Source organism: Oncorhynchus kisutch, linkage group LG15 (assembly GCF_002021735.2).
Source record: "Oncorhynchus kisutch isolate 150728-3 linkage group LG15, Okis_V2, whole genome shotgun sequence".
Classification (NCBI taxonomy): Eukaryota; Metazoa; Chordata; class Actinopteri; order Salmoniformes; family Salmonidae; genus Oncorhynchus; species Oncorhynchus kisutch.
The window spans coordinates 87,185,170-87,200,493 of NC_034188.2; the positions used below are offsets into that span (position 1 = coordinate 87,185,170).

General features: G+C 49.1%; 1 protein-coding gene across 1 annotated transcript in view; it reads left to right on the forward strand.

Annotated features, from left to right (window-relative positions):
* The window catches only part of cux1b (cut-like homeobox 1b), a 162,230-nt gene that overhangs the window by 52,003 nt on the left and 94,903 nt on the right, over nt 1–15,324 (forward strand). The window contains 2 exon segments of the mRNA XM_031791238.1: nt 10,589–10,667; nt 14,825–14,962. Coding sequence (XP_031647098.1) covers nt 10,589–10,667; nt 14,825–14,962 — 217 coding nt within the window.

The following is a 15,324-nucleotide window of genomic DNA, read 5'->3' on the forward strand; positions in this document are numbered from 1 at the left end:
CTAAAAGGGATTGAATTTGTTGTTGTCTAATTGTTTTTTGGTAGGTTTCCAAACTGCATTCCTTCCATCTATAGCATTTCTTAATGTTACTCAGTTCCTTTGGCTTTGATGCCTCATGAATGAGTATTGCTCTGTTTAAGTAGACTGTGATTTTGCTGTGATCTGATAGGAGTGTCAGTGGGCTGACTGTGAACTCTCTGAGAGACTCTGGGTTGAGGTCAGTGATAAAGTAGTCTACAGTACTACTGCCAAGAGATGAGCTATAGGTGTACCTACCATAGGAGTCCCCTCGAAGCCTACCGTTGACTATGTACATACCCAGCGTGCGACAGAGCTGCAGGAGTTGTGACCCGTTTTTGTTGGTTATGTTGTCATAGTTGTGCCTAGGGGGGCATGAGGGAGGGAATGCTGTCACCCCTCAGCAGGTGTTTGTCCCCCTGTGTCTCCCTCTCCCTCTGTCTGTATGTCTGTCTGTCTCTCTCTCTCTCTCTCCCTCTCTCTGTCTGTCTGTCTGTCTGTCTCTCTCTCTCCCTCTCTCTCCCTCTCTCTGTCTGTCTGTCTGTCTCTCTCTCTCCCTCTCTCTCCCTCTCTCTCCCTCTCTCTCTGTCTGTCTCTCTCTCTCTCTCTCCCTCTCTCTGTCTGTCTGTCTCTCTCTCTCCCCCTCTCTCTGTCTGTCTGTCTCTCTCTCTCTCTCTCTCTCTCGCTCTCTCTCTCTCTCTCTCTCTCTGTGCCCCTCTCTGTGCCCCTGGCCATGTTTAAATTGCTTCCTGTGAAAAGAGACACGACAAAAACCCTGGCATCAGCCAATCACAACCCACTAATCTTAATTCCTGTCATTCTGCATGGCTGCACGTTTCTAGGGTGATGTTGCTTTTCATCTGAGGTTTTTAATAAATCACTCATTTGTTTCCGGTGTGAACTCTGTAGTTGATGGGTTAATCAATACTTCCCATATCAAGGCGTTTTCTCTTTCTGTGTGTGTGTTTTGTGTTCTATGACTTTCCTTGGTTATTCCCCTTGGAGTCAGTTATGCCTAGTTTCAGCATAACGCTTATTTGTCCTCTCATATTTGGGTGTCCAAAGGGCGTGTGTGGAAGTTGCTGTTGGAAACCTGGGTGTTATGGGGGATGGAATGAGTGGACATTCTAGTTTTACCCAATGATTTCACCTTCATGAGCCCGACACACACACACCGACACACACCGACACACACACACCGACACACACACACCAACACACACCGACACACACACACCGACACACACACACCGACACACACACACCGACACACACACACCGACACACACACACACACCGACACACACACACGCACCGACACACACACACGCACCGACACACACACACGCACCGACACACACACACACACACACACACACACACACACACACACACACACACACACACACACACACACACACACACACTGAGACACACACCGAGACACACACACACAGATACCGTGCCAAGGCTGCCTTGCTGCAGGGCAGAGAATATTCCAGTGTAACATTGGGTTGTGGTTCTTCTTTCTCAGCGCAGCAGCCAGTTATTATTTTACAGTGCCTGTTATTTCAGGGGCTTCACAGTCTGGTGGTGAGTATTGACGTGGTGCAGCGGTATGGGTGTTATTCAACTTGTCAGCTATTTTCCTCTGTACTTACCGCGCGCTCGCACACACGTTTGAGCACCTGCCTTGGCGACTTGTATTCTGATTGTTAGGCCTAATCATTGTGCCCTTCCCCTGTCAAATGAACCTGCTACATAGACATGTGTAATGGTATTAATATGATGTTGTAATTCTGTGATGGGTGTTTTGGACTTGGTGTGGTCAACCCTGTTATCCAGTAGTCTATATACCTGGTCAACCCTGTTATCCAGTAGTCTATATACGTGGTCGACCCTGTTGTCCAGTGGTCTGTAGACCTGGTCGAACCTGTTGTCCAGTGGTCTGTAGACCTGGTCGAACCTGTTGTCCAGTGGTCTGTAGACCTGGTCGAACCTGTTGTCCAGTGGTCTGTAGACCTGGTCGAACCTGTTGTCCAGTGGTCTGTAGACCTGGTCGACCCTGTTGTCCAGTGGTCTGTAGACCTGGTCGACTCTGTTGTCCAGTGGTCTGTAGACCTGGTCGACCCTGTTGTCCAGTGGTCTGTAGACCTGGTCGACCCTGTTGTCCAGTGGTCTGTAGACCTGGTCGACCCTGTTGTCCAGTGGTCTGTAGACCTGGTCGACCCTGTTGTCCAGTGGTCTGTAGACCTGGTCGACCCTGTTGTCCAGTGGTCTGTAGACCTGGTCGACCCTGTTGTCCAGTGGTCTGTAGACCTGGTCGACCCTGTTGTCCAGTGGTCTGTAGACCTGGTCGACCCTGTTGTCCAGTGGTCTGTAGACCTGGTCGACCCTGTTGTCCAGTGGTCTGTAGACCTGGTCGACCCTGTTGTCCAGTGGTCTGTAGACCTGGTCGACCCTGTTGTCCAGTGGTCTGTAGACCTGGTCGACCCTGTTGTCCAGTGGTCTGTAGACCTGGTCGACCCTGTTGTCCAGTGGTCTGTAGACCTGGTCGACCCTGTTGTCCAGTGGTCTGTAGACCTGGTCGACCCTGTTGTCCAGGGTCTGTAGACCTGGTCGACCCTGTTGTCCAGTGGTCTGTAGACCTGGTCGACCCTGTGTCCAGTGGTCTGTAGACCTGGTCGACCCTGTTGTCCAGTGGTCTGTAGACCTGGTCGACCCTGTTGTCCAGTGGTCTGTAGACCTGGTCGACCCTGTTGTCCAGTGGTCTGTAGACCTGGTTGTTGATTAACCTTCCCTGTCTGTGGCGTTGGATTCTTACATCACTGTGTGTGGTCAACCCTGTATTCTAGTACTGTGACTAAGACGGGATTTGTGCAATATTGTATGTTTGGTAACTGAAACCAAACCTGATACTTCCCTCTGTCTTGATTTGCCATTGAAAAGTAGATTTCTCTGGGTCATGATGAGAATCAAACAGACATTATCCTAACCCTCTGACTTCATTATCCTAACCCTCTGACTTCATTATCCTAACCCTCTGACTTCATTATCCTAACCCTCTGACTTCATTATCCTAACCCTCTGACTTCATTTTTTTTATTTTTTTTTATTTTACCTTTATTTAACCAGGTAGGCAAGTTGAGAACAAGTTCTCATTTACAATTGCGACCTGGCCAAGATAAAGCAAAGCAGTTCGACAGATAAAACGACACAGAGTTACACATGGAGTAAAAACAAACATACAGTCAATAATGCAGTATAAACAAGTCTATATACAATGTGAGCAAATGAGGTGAGAAGGGAGGTAAAGGCAAAAAAAGGCCATGATGGCAAAGTAAATACAATATAGCAAGTAAAATACTGGAATGGTAGTTTTGCAATGGAAGAATGTGCAAAGTAGAAATAAAAAAATAATGGGGTGCAAAGGAGCAAAATAAATAAATAAATAAAAATTAAATACAGTTGGGAAAGAGGTAGTTGTTTGGGCTAAATTTTAGGTGGGCTATGTACAGGTGCAGTAATCTGTGAGCTGCTCTGACAGTTGGTGCTTAAAGCTAGTGAGGGAGATAAGTGTTTCCAGTTTCAGAGATTTTTGTAGTTCGTTCCAGTCATTGGCAGCAGAGAACTGGAAGGAGAGGCGGCCAAAGAAAGAATTGGTCTTGGGGGTGACTAGAGAGATATACCTGCTGGAGCGTGTGCTACAGGTGGGAGATGCTATGGTGACCAGCGAGCTGAGATAAGGGGGGACTTTACCTAGCAGGGTCTTGTAGATGACATGGAGCCAGTGGGTTTGGCGACGAGTATGAAGCGAGGGCCAGCCAACGAGAGCGTACAGGTCGCAATGGTGGGTAGTATATGGGGCTTTGGTGATAAAACGGATTGCACTGTGATAGACTGCATCCAATTTGTTGAGTAGGGTATTGGAGGCTATTTTGTAAATGACATCGCCAAAGTCGAGGATTGGTAGGATGGTCAGTTTTACAAGGGTATGTTTGGCAGCATGAGTGAAGGATGCTTTGTTGCGAAATAGGAAGCCAATTCTAGATTTAACTTTGGATTGGAGATGTTTGATATGGGTCTGGAAGGAGAGTTTACAGTCTAACCAGACACCTAAGTATTTGTAGTTGTCCACGTATTCTAAGTCAGAGCCGTCCAGAGTAGTGATGTTGGACAGGCGGGTAGGTGCAGGTAGCGATCGGTTGAAGAGCATGCATTTAGTTTTACTTGTATTTAAGAGCAATTGGAGGCCACGGAAGGAGAGTTGTATGGCATTGAAGCTTGCCTGGAGGGTTGTTAACACAGTGTCCAAAGAAGGGCCGGAAGTATACAGAATGGTGTCGTCTGCGTAGAGGTGGATCAGGGACTCACCAGCAGCAAGAGCGACCTCATTGATGTATACAGAGAAGAGAGTCGGTCCAAGAATTGAACCCTGTGGCACCCCCATAGAGACTGCCAGAGGTTCGGACAGCAGACCCTCCGACTTGACACACTGAACTCTATCAGAGAAGTAGTTGGTGAACCAGGCGAGGCAATCATTTGAGAAACCAAGGCTGTCGAGTCTGCCGATGAGGATATGGTGATTGACAGAGTCGAAAGCCTTGGCCAGATCAATGAATACGCCTGCACAGTAATGTTTCTTATCGATGGCGGTTAAGATATCGTTTAGGACCTTGAGCGTGGCTGAGGCGCACCCATGACCAGCTCTGAAACCAGATTGCATAGCAGAGAAGGTATGGTGAGATTCGAAATGGTCGGTAATCTGTTTGTTGACTTGGCTTTCGAAGACCTTAGAAAGGCACGGTAGGATAGATATAGGTCTGTAGCAGTTTGGGTCAAGAGTGTCCCCCCCTTTGAAGAGGGGGATGACCGCAGCTGCTTTCCAATCTTTGGGAATCTCAGACGACACGAAAGAGAGGTTGAACAGGCTAGTAATAGGGGTGGCAACAATTTCGGCAGATAATTTTAGAAAGAAAGGGTCCAGATTGTCTAGCCCGGCTGATTTGTAGGGGTCCAGATTTTGCAGCTCTTTCAGAACATCAGCTGAATGGATTTGGGAGAAGGAGAAATGGGGAAGGCTTGGGCGAGTTGCTGTTGGGGGTGCAGTGCTGTTGTCCGGGGTAGGAGTAGCCAGGTGGAAAGCATGGCCAGCCGTAGAAAAATGCTTATTGAAATTCTCAATTATGGTGGATTTATCAGTGGTGACAGTGTTTCCTATCTTCAGTGCAGTGGGCAGCTGGGAGGAGGTGTTCTTATTCTCCATGGACTTTACAGTGTCCCAGAACTTTTTTGAGTTAGTGTTGCAGGAAGCAAATTTCTGCTTGAAAAAGCTAGCCTTGGCTTTTCTAACTGCCTGTGTATAATGATTTCTAGCTTCCCTGAACAGCTGCATATCACGGGGGCTGTTCGATGCTAATGCAGAACGCCATAGGATGTTTTTGTGTTGGTTAAGGGCAGTCAGGTCTGGGGAGAACCAAGGGCTATATCTGTTCCTGGTTCTAAATTTCTTGAATGGGGCATGTTTATTTAAGATGGTTAGGAAGGCATTTTTAAAAAATATCCAGGCATCCTCTACTGACGGGATGAGATCAATATCCTTCCAGGATACCCCGGCCAGGTCGATTAGAAAGGCCTGCTCGCAGAAGTGTTTCAGGGAGCGTTTTACAGTGATGAGTGGAGGTCGTTTGACCGCTGACCCATTACGGATGCAGGCAATGAGGCAGTGATCGCTGAGATCTTGGTTGAAGACAGCAGAGGTGTATTTAGAGGGGAAGTTGGTTAGGATGATATCTATGAGGGTGCCCGTGTTTAAGGTTTTGGGGAGGTACCTGGTAGGTTCATTGATTATTTGTGTGAGATTGAGGGCATCAAGTTTAGATTGTAGGATGGCTGGGGTGTTAAGCATGTTCCAGTTTAGGTCGCCTAGCAGCACGAACTCTGAAGATAGATGGGGGGCAATCAGTTCACATATGGTGTCCAGAGCACAGCTGGGGGCAGAGGGTGGTCTATAGCAGGCGGCAACGGTGAGAGACTTGTTTTTAGAGAGGTGGATTTTTAAAAGTAGAAGTTCAAATTGTTTGGGTACAGACCTGGATAGTAGGACAGAACTCTGCAGGCTATCTTTGCAGTAGATTGCAACACCGCCCCCTTTGGCAGTTCTATCTTGTCTGAAAATGTTGTAGTTTGGAATTAAAACTTCAGAATTTTTGGTGGTCTTCCTAAGCCAGGATTCAGACACAGCTAGAACATCCGGGTTGGCAGAGTGTGCTAAAGCAGTGAATAGAACAAACTTAGGGAGGAGGCTTCTAATGTTAACATGCATGAAACCAAGGCTATTACGGTTACAGAAGTCGTCAAAAGAGAGCGCCTGGGGAATAGGAGTGGAGCTAGGCACTGCAGGGCCTGGATTCACCTCTACATCGCCAGAGGAACATAGGAGGAGTAGAATAAGGGTACGGCTAAAAGCTATGAGAATTGGTCGTCTAGAACGTCTGGAACATAGAGTAAAAGGAGGTTTCTGGGGGCGATAAAATAGCATCAAGGTATAATGTACAGACAAATGTATGGCAGGATGTGAATACAGTGGAGGTAAACCTAGGTATTGAGTGATGAAGAGAGAGATATTGTCTCTAGAAACATCGTTGAAACCAGGAGATGTCATTGCATGTGTGGGTGGTGGAACTAATAGGTTGGATAAGGTATAGTGAGCAGGACTAGAGGCTCTACAGTGAAATAAGCCAATAAACACTAACCAGAACAGAAATGGACAAGACATATTGACATTAAGGATAGGCATGCTTAGTCGAGTGATCAAAAGGGTCCGGTGAGTGGAGAGGTTGGTTGGTGATTTAGACAGCTAGCCAGGGCATCGGTAGCAAGCTAGCATAGGATGGAGGTCTGTTAGCCACCCCTTACGTTCCGTCAGTAGATTAGTGGGGTTCCGTGTGGTAGAGGGGATTAATCCAAATCACACAACAACAACAAAAATAAAAACAATAGATATAGTTATAGAGGCCCAAGAAGAAAATATAATAATAATAATAATTTAAAAAATAATTAAAAAAACATCAACAACATTATCCTAACCCTCAGACTCCGCTTCAGACCCTTTGCTATGAGACTAGAAATTGAGCTCAGGTTCATTCTGTTTCCATTGATCAACCTTGAGATGTTGACTGGGAGTCCACCATGGTTTGGATGGGCACACACCTGTCTATATAAGATCCCACAGTGCATATCAGAGCAAAAACCAAGCCATGCGGTCAAATTAATTGTCCGTAGAGCTCCGAGACCGGATTGTGTTGAGGCACAGATCTGGGGAAGGGTACCAAAAAATGGAAAGGTACCAAAAAATACCAAAAATGAAAGAAGTTTGGAACCACCAAGACTCTTCCTACAGCTGGCCGTCCGGCCAAAGGGCCTTGGTCAGAGAGGTGAACAAGAACCCGATGGTTACTGACAGAGCTCCAGAGTTCCTCTGTGGAGATGGGAGAACCTTCCAGAAGGACAACCATCTCTGCAGCACTCCACCAGTCAGGCCTTAGTGGCTAGACGGAAGCCACTCCTCAATAAAAACCAAATGGCTCCTAAAGACTCTCAGACCTGATGAAACAAAATTCTCTGGTCTGATGAAACCAAGATTGACTGAATTCTTTGGCCTGAATGCCAAGTGTCCAGAGTTACACACAGACTGGTGTGGGTCACCAGAGTTACACACAGACTGGTGTGGGTCACCAGAGTTACACACAGACTGGTGTGGGTCACCAGAGTTACACACAGACTGGTGTGGGTCACCAGAGTTACGCACAGACTGGTGTGGGTCACCAGAGTTACGCACAGACTGGTGTGGGTCACCAGAGTTACGCACAGACTGGTGTGGGTCACCAGAGTTACGCACAGACTGGTGTGGGTCACCAGAGTTACGCACAGACTGGTGTGGGTCACCAGAGTTACGCACAGACTGGTGTGGGTCACCAGAGTTACGCACAGACTGGTGTGGGTCACCAGAGTTGCGCACAGACTGGTGTGGGTCACCAGAGTTGCGCACAGACTGGTGTGGGTCACCAGAGTTGCGCACAGACTGGTGGGTCACCAGAGTTGCGCACAGACTGGTGTGGGTCACCAGAGGAGCGCACAGACTGGTGTGGGTCACCAGAGGAGCAGCTTTTGTTAAAATGTTTTGCCTAAGCCTGCATGTACCAGCCAACGGAAACCCTGGTGTGTGTGTGTGTGTGTGTGTGTGGCCATGGCTGAGGGCAGCTGTTAACTGAGGTCATTGTGGTCGCGTTTTACATGGCAGAGCCAGACAGACAGACATGGTTAGCAACAGAAAGGCGTCAGTCATCAGATTAACATCTCAACAGTGTGTGGAGTAGAAACAACTACTAGTTATTAGAGATCAACAGCATTATTTTTGTACATTTATTTTTTTATTTCACCTTTATTTAGCTAGACAAGTCAGTTGAGAACACATTCTTATTTACAAGGATGGCCTACCGGGGAACAGTGGGTTAACTGCCTCGTCCAGGGGCAGAACGACAGATTTTTACCTTGTCAGCTCGGGGGAATCGATCCAGCAACCTTTCTGTTACTGACCCAACGCTCTAACCACTAGGCTACCTGTCTCTAACCACTAAGGCTACCTGCCTCCTCTAACCACTAGGCTACCTGTCTCTAACCACCTATGCTACCTGCCTTCCTCTAACACTAGGCTACCTGTCTCTAACCACTAGGCTACCTGCCTCCTCTAACCACTAGGCTACCTGCCTCCTCTAACCACTAGGCTACCTGCCTCCTCTAACCACTAGGCTACCTGCCTCCTCTAACCACTAGGCTACCTGCCTCCTCTAACCACTAGGCTACCTGCCTCCTCTAACCACTAGGCTACCTGCCTCCTCTAACCACTAGGCTACCTGCCTCCTCTAACACTAGGCTGAACCTGCCATCCTCATACCTCTAACCACTAGGGCTACCGCCTCCTCTAACCACTAGGCTACCTGCCTCCTCTAACCACTAGGCTACCTGCCTCCTCTAACCACTAGGCTACCTGCCTCCTCTAACCACTAGGCTACCTGCTCTCTAACCAATCGCTACCTGCCTCCTCTAACCCTAGGCTACCTGCCTCCTCTAACCACTAGGCTACCTGCCTCCTCTAACCACTAGGCTACCTGCCTCCTCTAACCACTAGGCTACCTGCCTCCTCTAACCACTAGGCTACCTGCCTCCTCTAACCACCTAGGCTACCTGCCTCCTCTAACCACTAGGCTACCTGCCTCCTCTAACCACTAGGCTACTGCCTCCTCTAACCACTAGGCTACCTGCACCTCCCCTAAACCTAGGCTACCTGCCCCTCTAACCACTAGGCTACCTGCCTCCTCTAACCACTAGGCTACCTGCCTCCTCTAACCACTAGGCTACCTGCCTCCTCTAACCACTAGGCTACCTGCCTCCTCTAACCACTAGGCTACCTGCCTCCTCTAACCACTAGGCTACCTGCCTCCTCTAACCACTAGGCTACCTGCCTCCTCTAACCACTAGGCTACCTGCCTCCTCTAACCACTAGGCTACCTGCCTCCTCTAACCACTAGGCTACCTGCCTCCTCTAACCACTAGGCTACCTGCCTCCTCTAACCACTAGGCTACCTGCCTCCTCTAACCACTAGGCTACCTGCCTCCTCTAACCACTAGGCTACCTGCCTCCTCTAACCACTAGGCTACCTGCCTCCTCTAACCACTGGGCTACCTGCCTCCTCTAACCACTGGGCTACCTGCCTCCTCTAACCACTGGGCTACCTGCCTCCTCTAACCACTGGGCTACCTGCCTCCTCTAACCACTGGGCTACCTGCCTCCTCTAACCACTGGGCTACCTGACCTCTCTAACCACTGGGCTACCTGCCTCCCTAACCACTGGGCTACCTGCCCCTCTAACCACTGGGCTACCGGCCTCCTCTAACCACTGGGCTACCTGCCTCCTCAACCACTGGGCTACCTGCCTCCTCTAACCACTGGGCTACCTGCCTCCTCTAACCACTAGGCTACCTGCCTCCTCTAACCACTTGGCTACCCTCCTCCTCTAACCACTAGGCTCTAACCACGGGCTACATGCCGTCCTCTAACCACTGGGCTACCTGCCTCCTCTAACCACTGGGCTACCTGCCTCCTCTAACCACTGGGCCTACCTGCCTCCTCCTAACCACTGGGCTACCTGCCTCCTCTAACCACTGGGCTACCTGCCTCCTCTAACCACTAGGCTTACCTGCCTCCTCTAACCACTAGGCTACCTGCCTCTCAACCACTAGGCTACCTGCCTCCTCTAACCAGTGCTATTAAGCTGTCAGTTTGTCTATCTGCGTGTTTTTGATTAAGTTGGTTCCTCTTTTCTCCTCTCATCGTGTCTTCTCTCTCCTCTCATCCTCTCCTCATCTTCTCCTCTCATCATCTCCTCTCATCGTCTCTTGTCTCTCCTCTCATCCTCTCCTCATCTTCTCCTCTCATCCTCTCCTCTCATCGTCTCTTCTCTCTCCTCTCATCCTCTCCTCTCATCTTCTAATCCTCTCCTCCTTTCAGATCGATGCCTTGAGCAAAAGAAGTAAAGAAGCAGAAGGTTCCTTCTTGAACGTCTACAAGAGATTGATAGATGTTCCAGGTAAGAGATGGAGATGGATGTCCCAGGTAAGAGAGGAGAGGAGATGGATGTCCCAGGTAAGAGAGGAGAGGAGATAGATGTCCCAGGTAAGAGAGGAGAGGAGATGGATGTCCCAGGTAAGAGAGGAGAGGAGATGGATGTCCCAGGTAAGTGAGGAGAGGAGATGGTTGTCCCAAGTAAGAGAGGAGAGGGGATGGTTGTCCCAAATAAGAGAGGAGAGGAGATGGATGTCCCAAGTAAGAGAGGAGAGGAGATGGATGTCCCAAGTAAGAGAGGAGATGGATGTCCCAGGTAAGAGAGGAGAGGAGATGGTTGTCCCAAGTAAGAGAGGAGATGGTTGTCCCAAGTAAGAGAGGAGATGGTTGTCCCAAGTAAGAGAGGAGATGGTTGTCCCAAGTAAGAGAGGAGATGGTTGTCCCAAGTAAGAGAGGAGATTGTTGTCCCAAGTAAGAGAGGAGATGGTTTGTCCCAAGTAAGAGAGGAGATGGTTGTCCCAAGTAAGAGAGGAGATGGTTGTCCCAAGTAAGAGAGGAGATGGTTGTCCCAAGTAAGAGAGGAGATGGTTGTCCCAAGTAAGAGAGGAGATGGATGTCCCAAGTAAGAGAGGAGATTTATGTCCCAGGTAAGAGAGGAGAGGAGATAGATGTCCCAGGTAAGAGAGGAGAGGAGATGGATGTCCCATGTAAGAGAGGAGAGGAAATGGTTGTCCCAAGTAAGTGAGGAGAGGGTTGTCCCAAGTAAGAGAGGAGAGGAGATGGTTGCCCCAAGTAAGAGAGGAGAGGAGATGGATGTCCCAAGTAAGAGAGGAGAGGAGATGGATGTCCCAAGTAAGAGAGGAGAGGAGATGGATGTCCCAAGTAAGAGGGGAGATGGATGTCCCAGGTAAGAGAGGAGAGGCGATAGATGTCCCAGGTAAGAGAGGAGAGGAGATGGTTGTCCCAAGTAAGAGAGGAGAGGAGATGGCTGTCCCAAGTAAGAGAGGAGATGGATGTCCCAGGTAAGAGAGGAGAGGAGATGGTTGTCCCAAGTAAGAGAGGAGATGGTTGTCCCAAGTAAGAGAGGAGATGGTTGTCCCAAGTAAGAGAGGAGATGGTTGTCCCAAGTAAGAGAGGAGATGGTTGTCCCAAGTAAGAGAGGAGATTGTTGTCCCAAGTAAGAGAGGAGATGGTTGTCCCAAGTAAGAGAGGAGATGGTTTGTCCCAAGTAAGAGAGGAGATGGTTTGTCCCAAGTAAGAGAGGAGATGGTTGTCCCAAGTAAGAGAGGAGATGGTTGTCCCAAGTAAGAGAGGAGATGGTTGTCCCAAGTAAGAGAGGAGATGATGTCCCAAGTAAGAGAGAGATTTATGTCCAGGGTAAGAGAGGAGGAGATAGATGTCCCAGGTAAGAGAGGAGAGGAGATGGATGTCCCATGTAAGAGAGGAGAGGAAATGGTTGTCCCAAGTAAGTGAGGAGAGGGTTGTCCCAAGTAAGAGAGGAGAGGAGATGGTTGCCCCAAGTAAGAGAGGAGAGGAGATGGATGTCCCAAGTAAGAGAGGAGAGGAGATGGATGTCCCAAGTAAGAGAGGAGAGGAGATGGATGTCCCAAGTAAGAGGGGAGATGGATGTCCCAAGTAAGAGGGGAGATGGATGTCCCAGGTAAGAGAGGAGAGGCGATAGATGTCCCAGGTAAGAGAGGAGAGGAGATGGTTGTCCCAAGTAAGAGAGGAGAGGAGATGGCTGTCCCAAGTAAGAGAGGAGAGGAGATGGTTGTCCCAAGTAAGAGAGGAGAGGAGATGGTTGTCCCAAGTAAGAGAGGAGAGGAGATGGTTGTCCCAAGTAAGAGAGGAGAGGAGATGGTTGTCCCAAGTAAGAGAGGAGAGGAGATGGTTGTCCCAAGTAAGAGAGGAGAGGAGATGGTTGTCCCAAGTAAGAGAGGAGAGGAGATGGTTGTCCCAAGTAAGAGAGGAGATGGTTGTCCCAAGTAAGAGAGGAGATGGTTGTCCCAAGTAAGAGAGGAGATGGTTGTCCCAAGTAAGAGAGGAGATGGTTGTCCCAAGTAAGAGAGGAGATGGATGTCCCAAGTAAGAGAGGAGATGGATGTCCCAAGTAAGAGGGAGATGGATGTCCCAAGTAAGAGGGGAGATGGATGTCCCAGGTAAGAGAGGAGAGGAGATAGATGTCCCAGGTAAGAGAGGAGAGGAGATGGTTGTCCCAAGTAAGAGAGGAGAGGAGATGGTTGTCCCAAGTAAGAGAGGAGAGGAGATGGTTGTCCCAAGTAAGAGAGGAGAGGAGATGGTTGTCCCAAGTAAGAGAGGAGAGGAGATGGTTGTCCCAAGTAAGAGAGGAGAGGAGATGGTTGTCCCAAGTAAGAGAGGAGAGGAGATGGTTGTCCCAAGTAAGAGAGGAGAGGAGATGGTTGTCCCAAGTAAGAGAGGAGAGGAGATGGTTGTCCCAAGTAAGAGAGGAGAGGAGATGGTTGTCCCAAGTAAGAGAGGAGAGGAGAGGAGATGGTTGTCCCAAGTAAGAGAGGAGATGGTTGTCCCAAGTAAGAGAGGAGATGGTTGTCCCAAGTAAGAGAGGAGATGGTTGTCCCAAGTAAGAGAGGAGATGGATGTCCCAAGTAAGAGAGGAGAGGAGAGGAGATAGATGTCCCAGGTAAGAGAGGAGAGGAGATGGATGTCCCAAGTAAGAGAGGAGATGGATGTCCCAGGTAAGAGAGGAGAGGAGATGGTTGTCCCAAGTAAGAGAGGAGATGGATGTCCCAAGTAAGAGAGGAGAGGAGATGGATGTCCCAAGTAAGAGAGGAGATGGATGTCCCAGGTAAGTGAGGAGAGGAGATGGTTGTCCCAAGTAAGTGAGGAGAGGAGATGGATGTCCCAGGTAAGAGAGGGGAGGAGATGGATGTCCCAGGTAAGAGAGGAGAGGAGATGGATGTCCCAGGTAAGAGAGGAGAGGAGATGGATGTCCCAGGTAAGAGAGGAGAGGAGATAGATGTCCCAGATAAGAGAGGAGAGGAGATAGATGTCCCAGATAAGAGAGGAGAGGAGATAGATGTCCCAGGTAAGAGAGGAGAGGAGATGGTTGTGTGTAGTACCAGGCCTTCATCCACTCAGGTCGGTGACATGCTGTTCAGACTGCTCCCTCATCCATAGAAACAGGCTCATCAGCACCAACAGGGGAAGACAAAGCTGTAGAACTATATTTCATCCTGGGGGAAGACGGGTCATTCCCAGCACCATTTCTTTCACTGTGATGAATATGTCTGTCCCAACCCTGGCTGTGCTGTTCTTAACTTGACACGAGATAATGAGGTCATTTCATTCATGCTCATTCAAAGTTATAATTATTATTTTTTTTTTTTTAAACTAGGCAAGTCAGTTAAGAACACATTTTTATTTATTTACAATGACGGTCTATACCGGCTAAACCCAGATGACGCCGGGCCAAATGTGCGCTGCCCTATGGGACTCCCAGTCACGCCTGGTTGTGATACAGCCTGGATAGCTTGTTGGAGTGGATGTTGTGTGTTGAGGCCTGGACATTTACAGAACCCTACACACACACACACACACACACAAACACACACACACACACAATGTTACACACACACACACACACACTACATTACACACACACACACACACACTACGTTACACACACACCACGTTACAGACACACACACACACACACTACGTTACACACACACTACGTTACAGACACACACACACACACACACACACACACTGCTCATTTTGCGGGGATGATGATGTGCATCACTCTCCCGTCACTTCCTACTTTACGCCTGTCAATCACCCGTCCCCCACCCGCCCGCCCCCCCACCCGCCCCCCCACCAGTGAGAATCAGACTGACTGACAAGCCCCACTTTATCAGAGCAACAGACAACACTGATCCGTAACTCAACTCTGACTTAAACTAGCGGCACATTGGGAATCACCCAATGTCGTTTGTCGTACGAAATGCTTCCTGTCGCGCTCTCAATTCAAAAGGGCTTCATTGGCATGGGAGACATCTCTCTCTCTCTCTCTCTCTCACTCTCTCAGCACTACAGCGTAGTAGAGTAGGGTGGATGACTGTAGCTAATCCTAACTGCTGTTTCTCAACAGGACCACTAGCTAGCTGTGTGTGTGTGTAACATAGTGTGTGTGTGTTTTCTCAGACCCCGTCCCTGTACTGGAGTTGGGTCAGCAGTTACACCTGAAGCTCCAGCGGATGCACGACATCGAGACAGAGAACCTCAAACTCAGAGAGACTCTAGAGGACTACAACAAAGAGTTTGCCGAGGTCAAGAACCAGGGTGAGTCACACTCACTCTCTCACAAACCAATACAACGGAGAGAGAGAAGGGAGGAAGGAGAGAGCTGTGCCAGACACAGTGGAATATCTAGAAACCCTGAGGGGGGGTGTGGAGAGGAGAGAGAGGGGGGGTGAAGAGGAGGGGGGGGGCAGGAGAGGGGGGAGATGGAGGGGTGTCGGGAGGGAGGGAGGGTGAGACAGTTAATTGAACACCTCGATAGCAGCAGCGTTCTATTCCGCTATTGATTATTCCACTTCCTAATCCTTTATCCTTTCAGACTGAATAGACCCCCCCCCTCACACACACACAGACAGAGAACCCCCCTCTCACACACAGAGACAGAGAACCCCCTCTCACACACA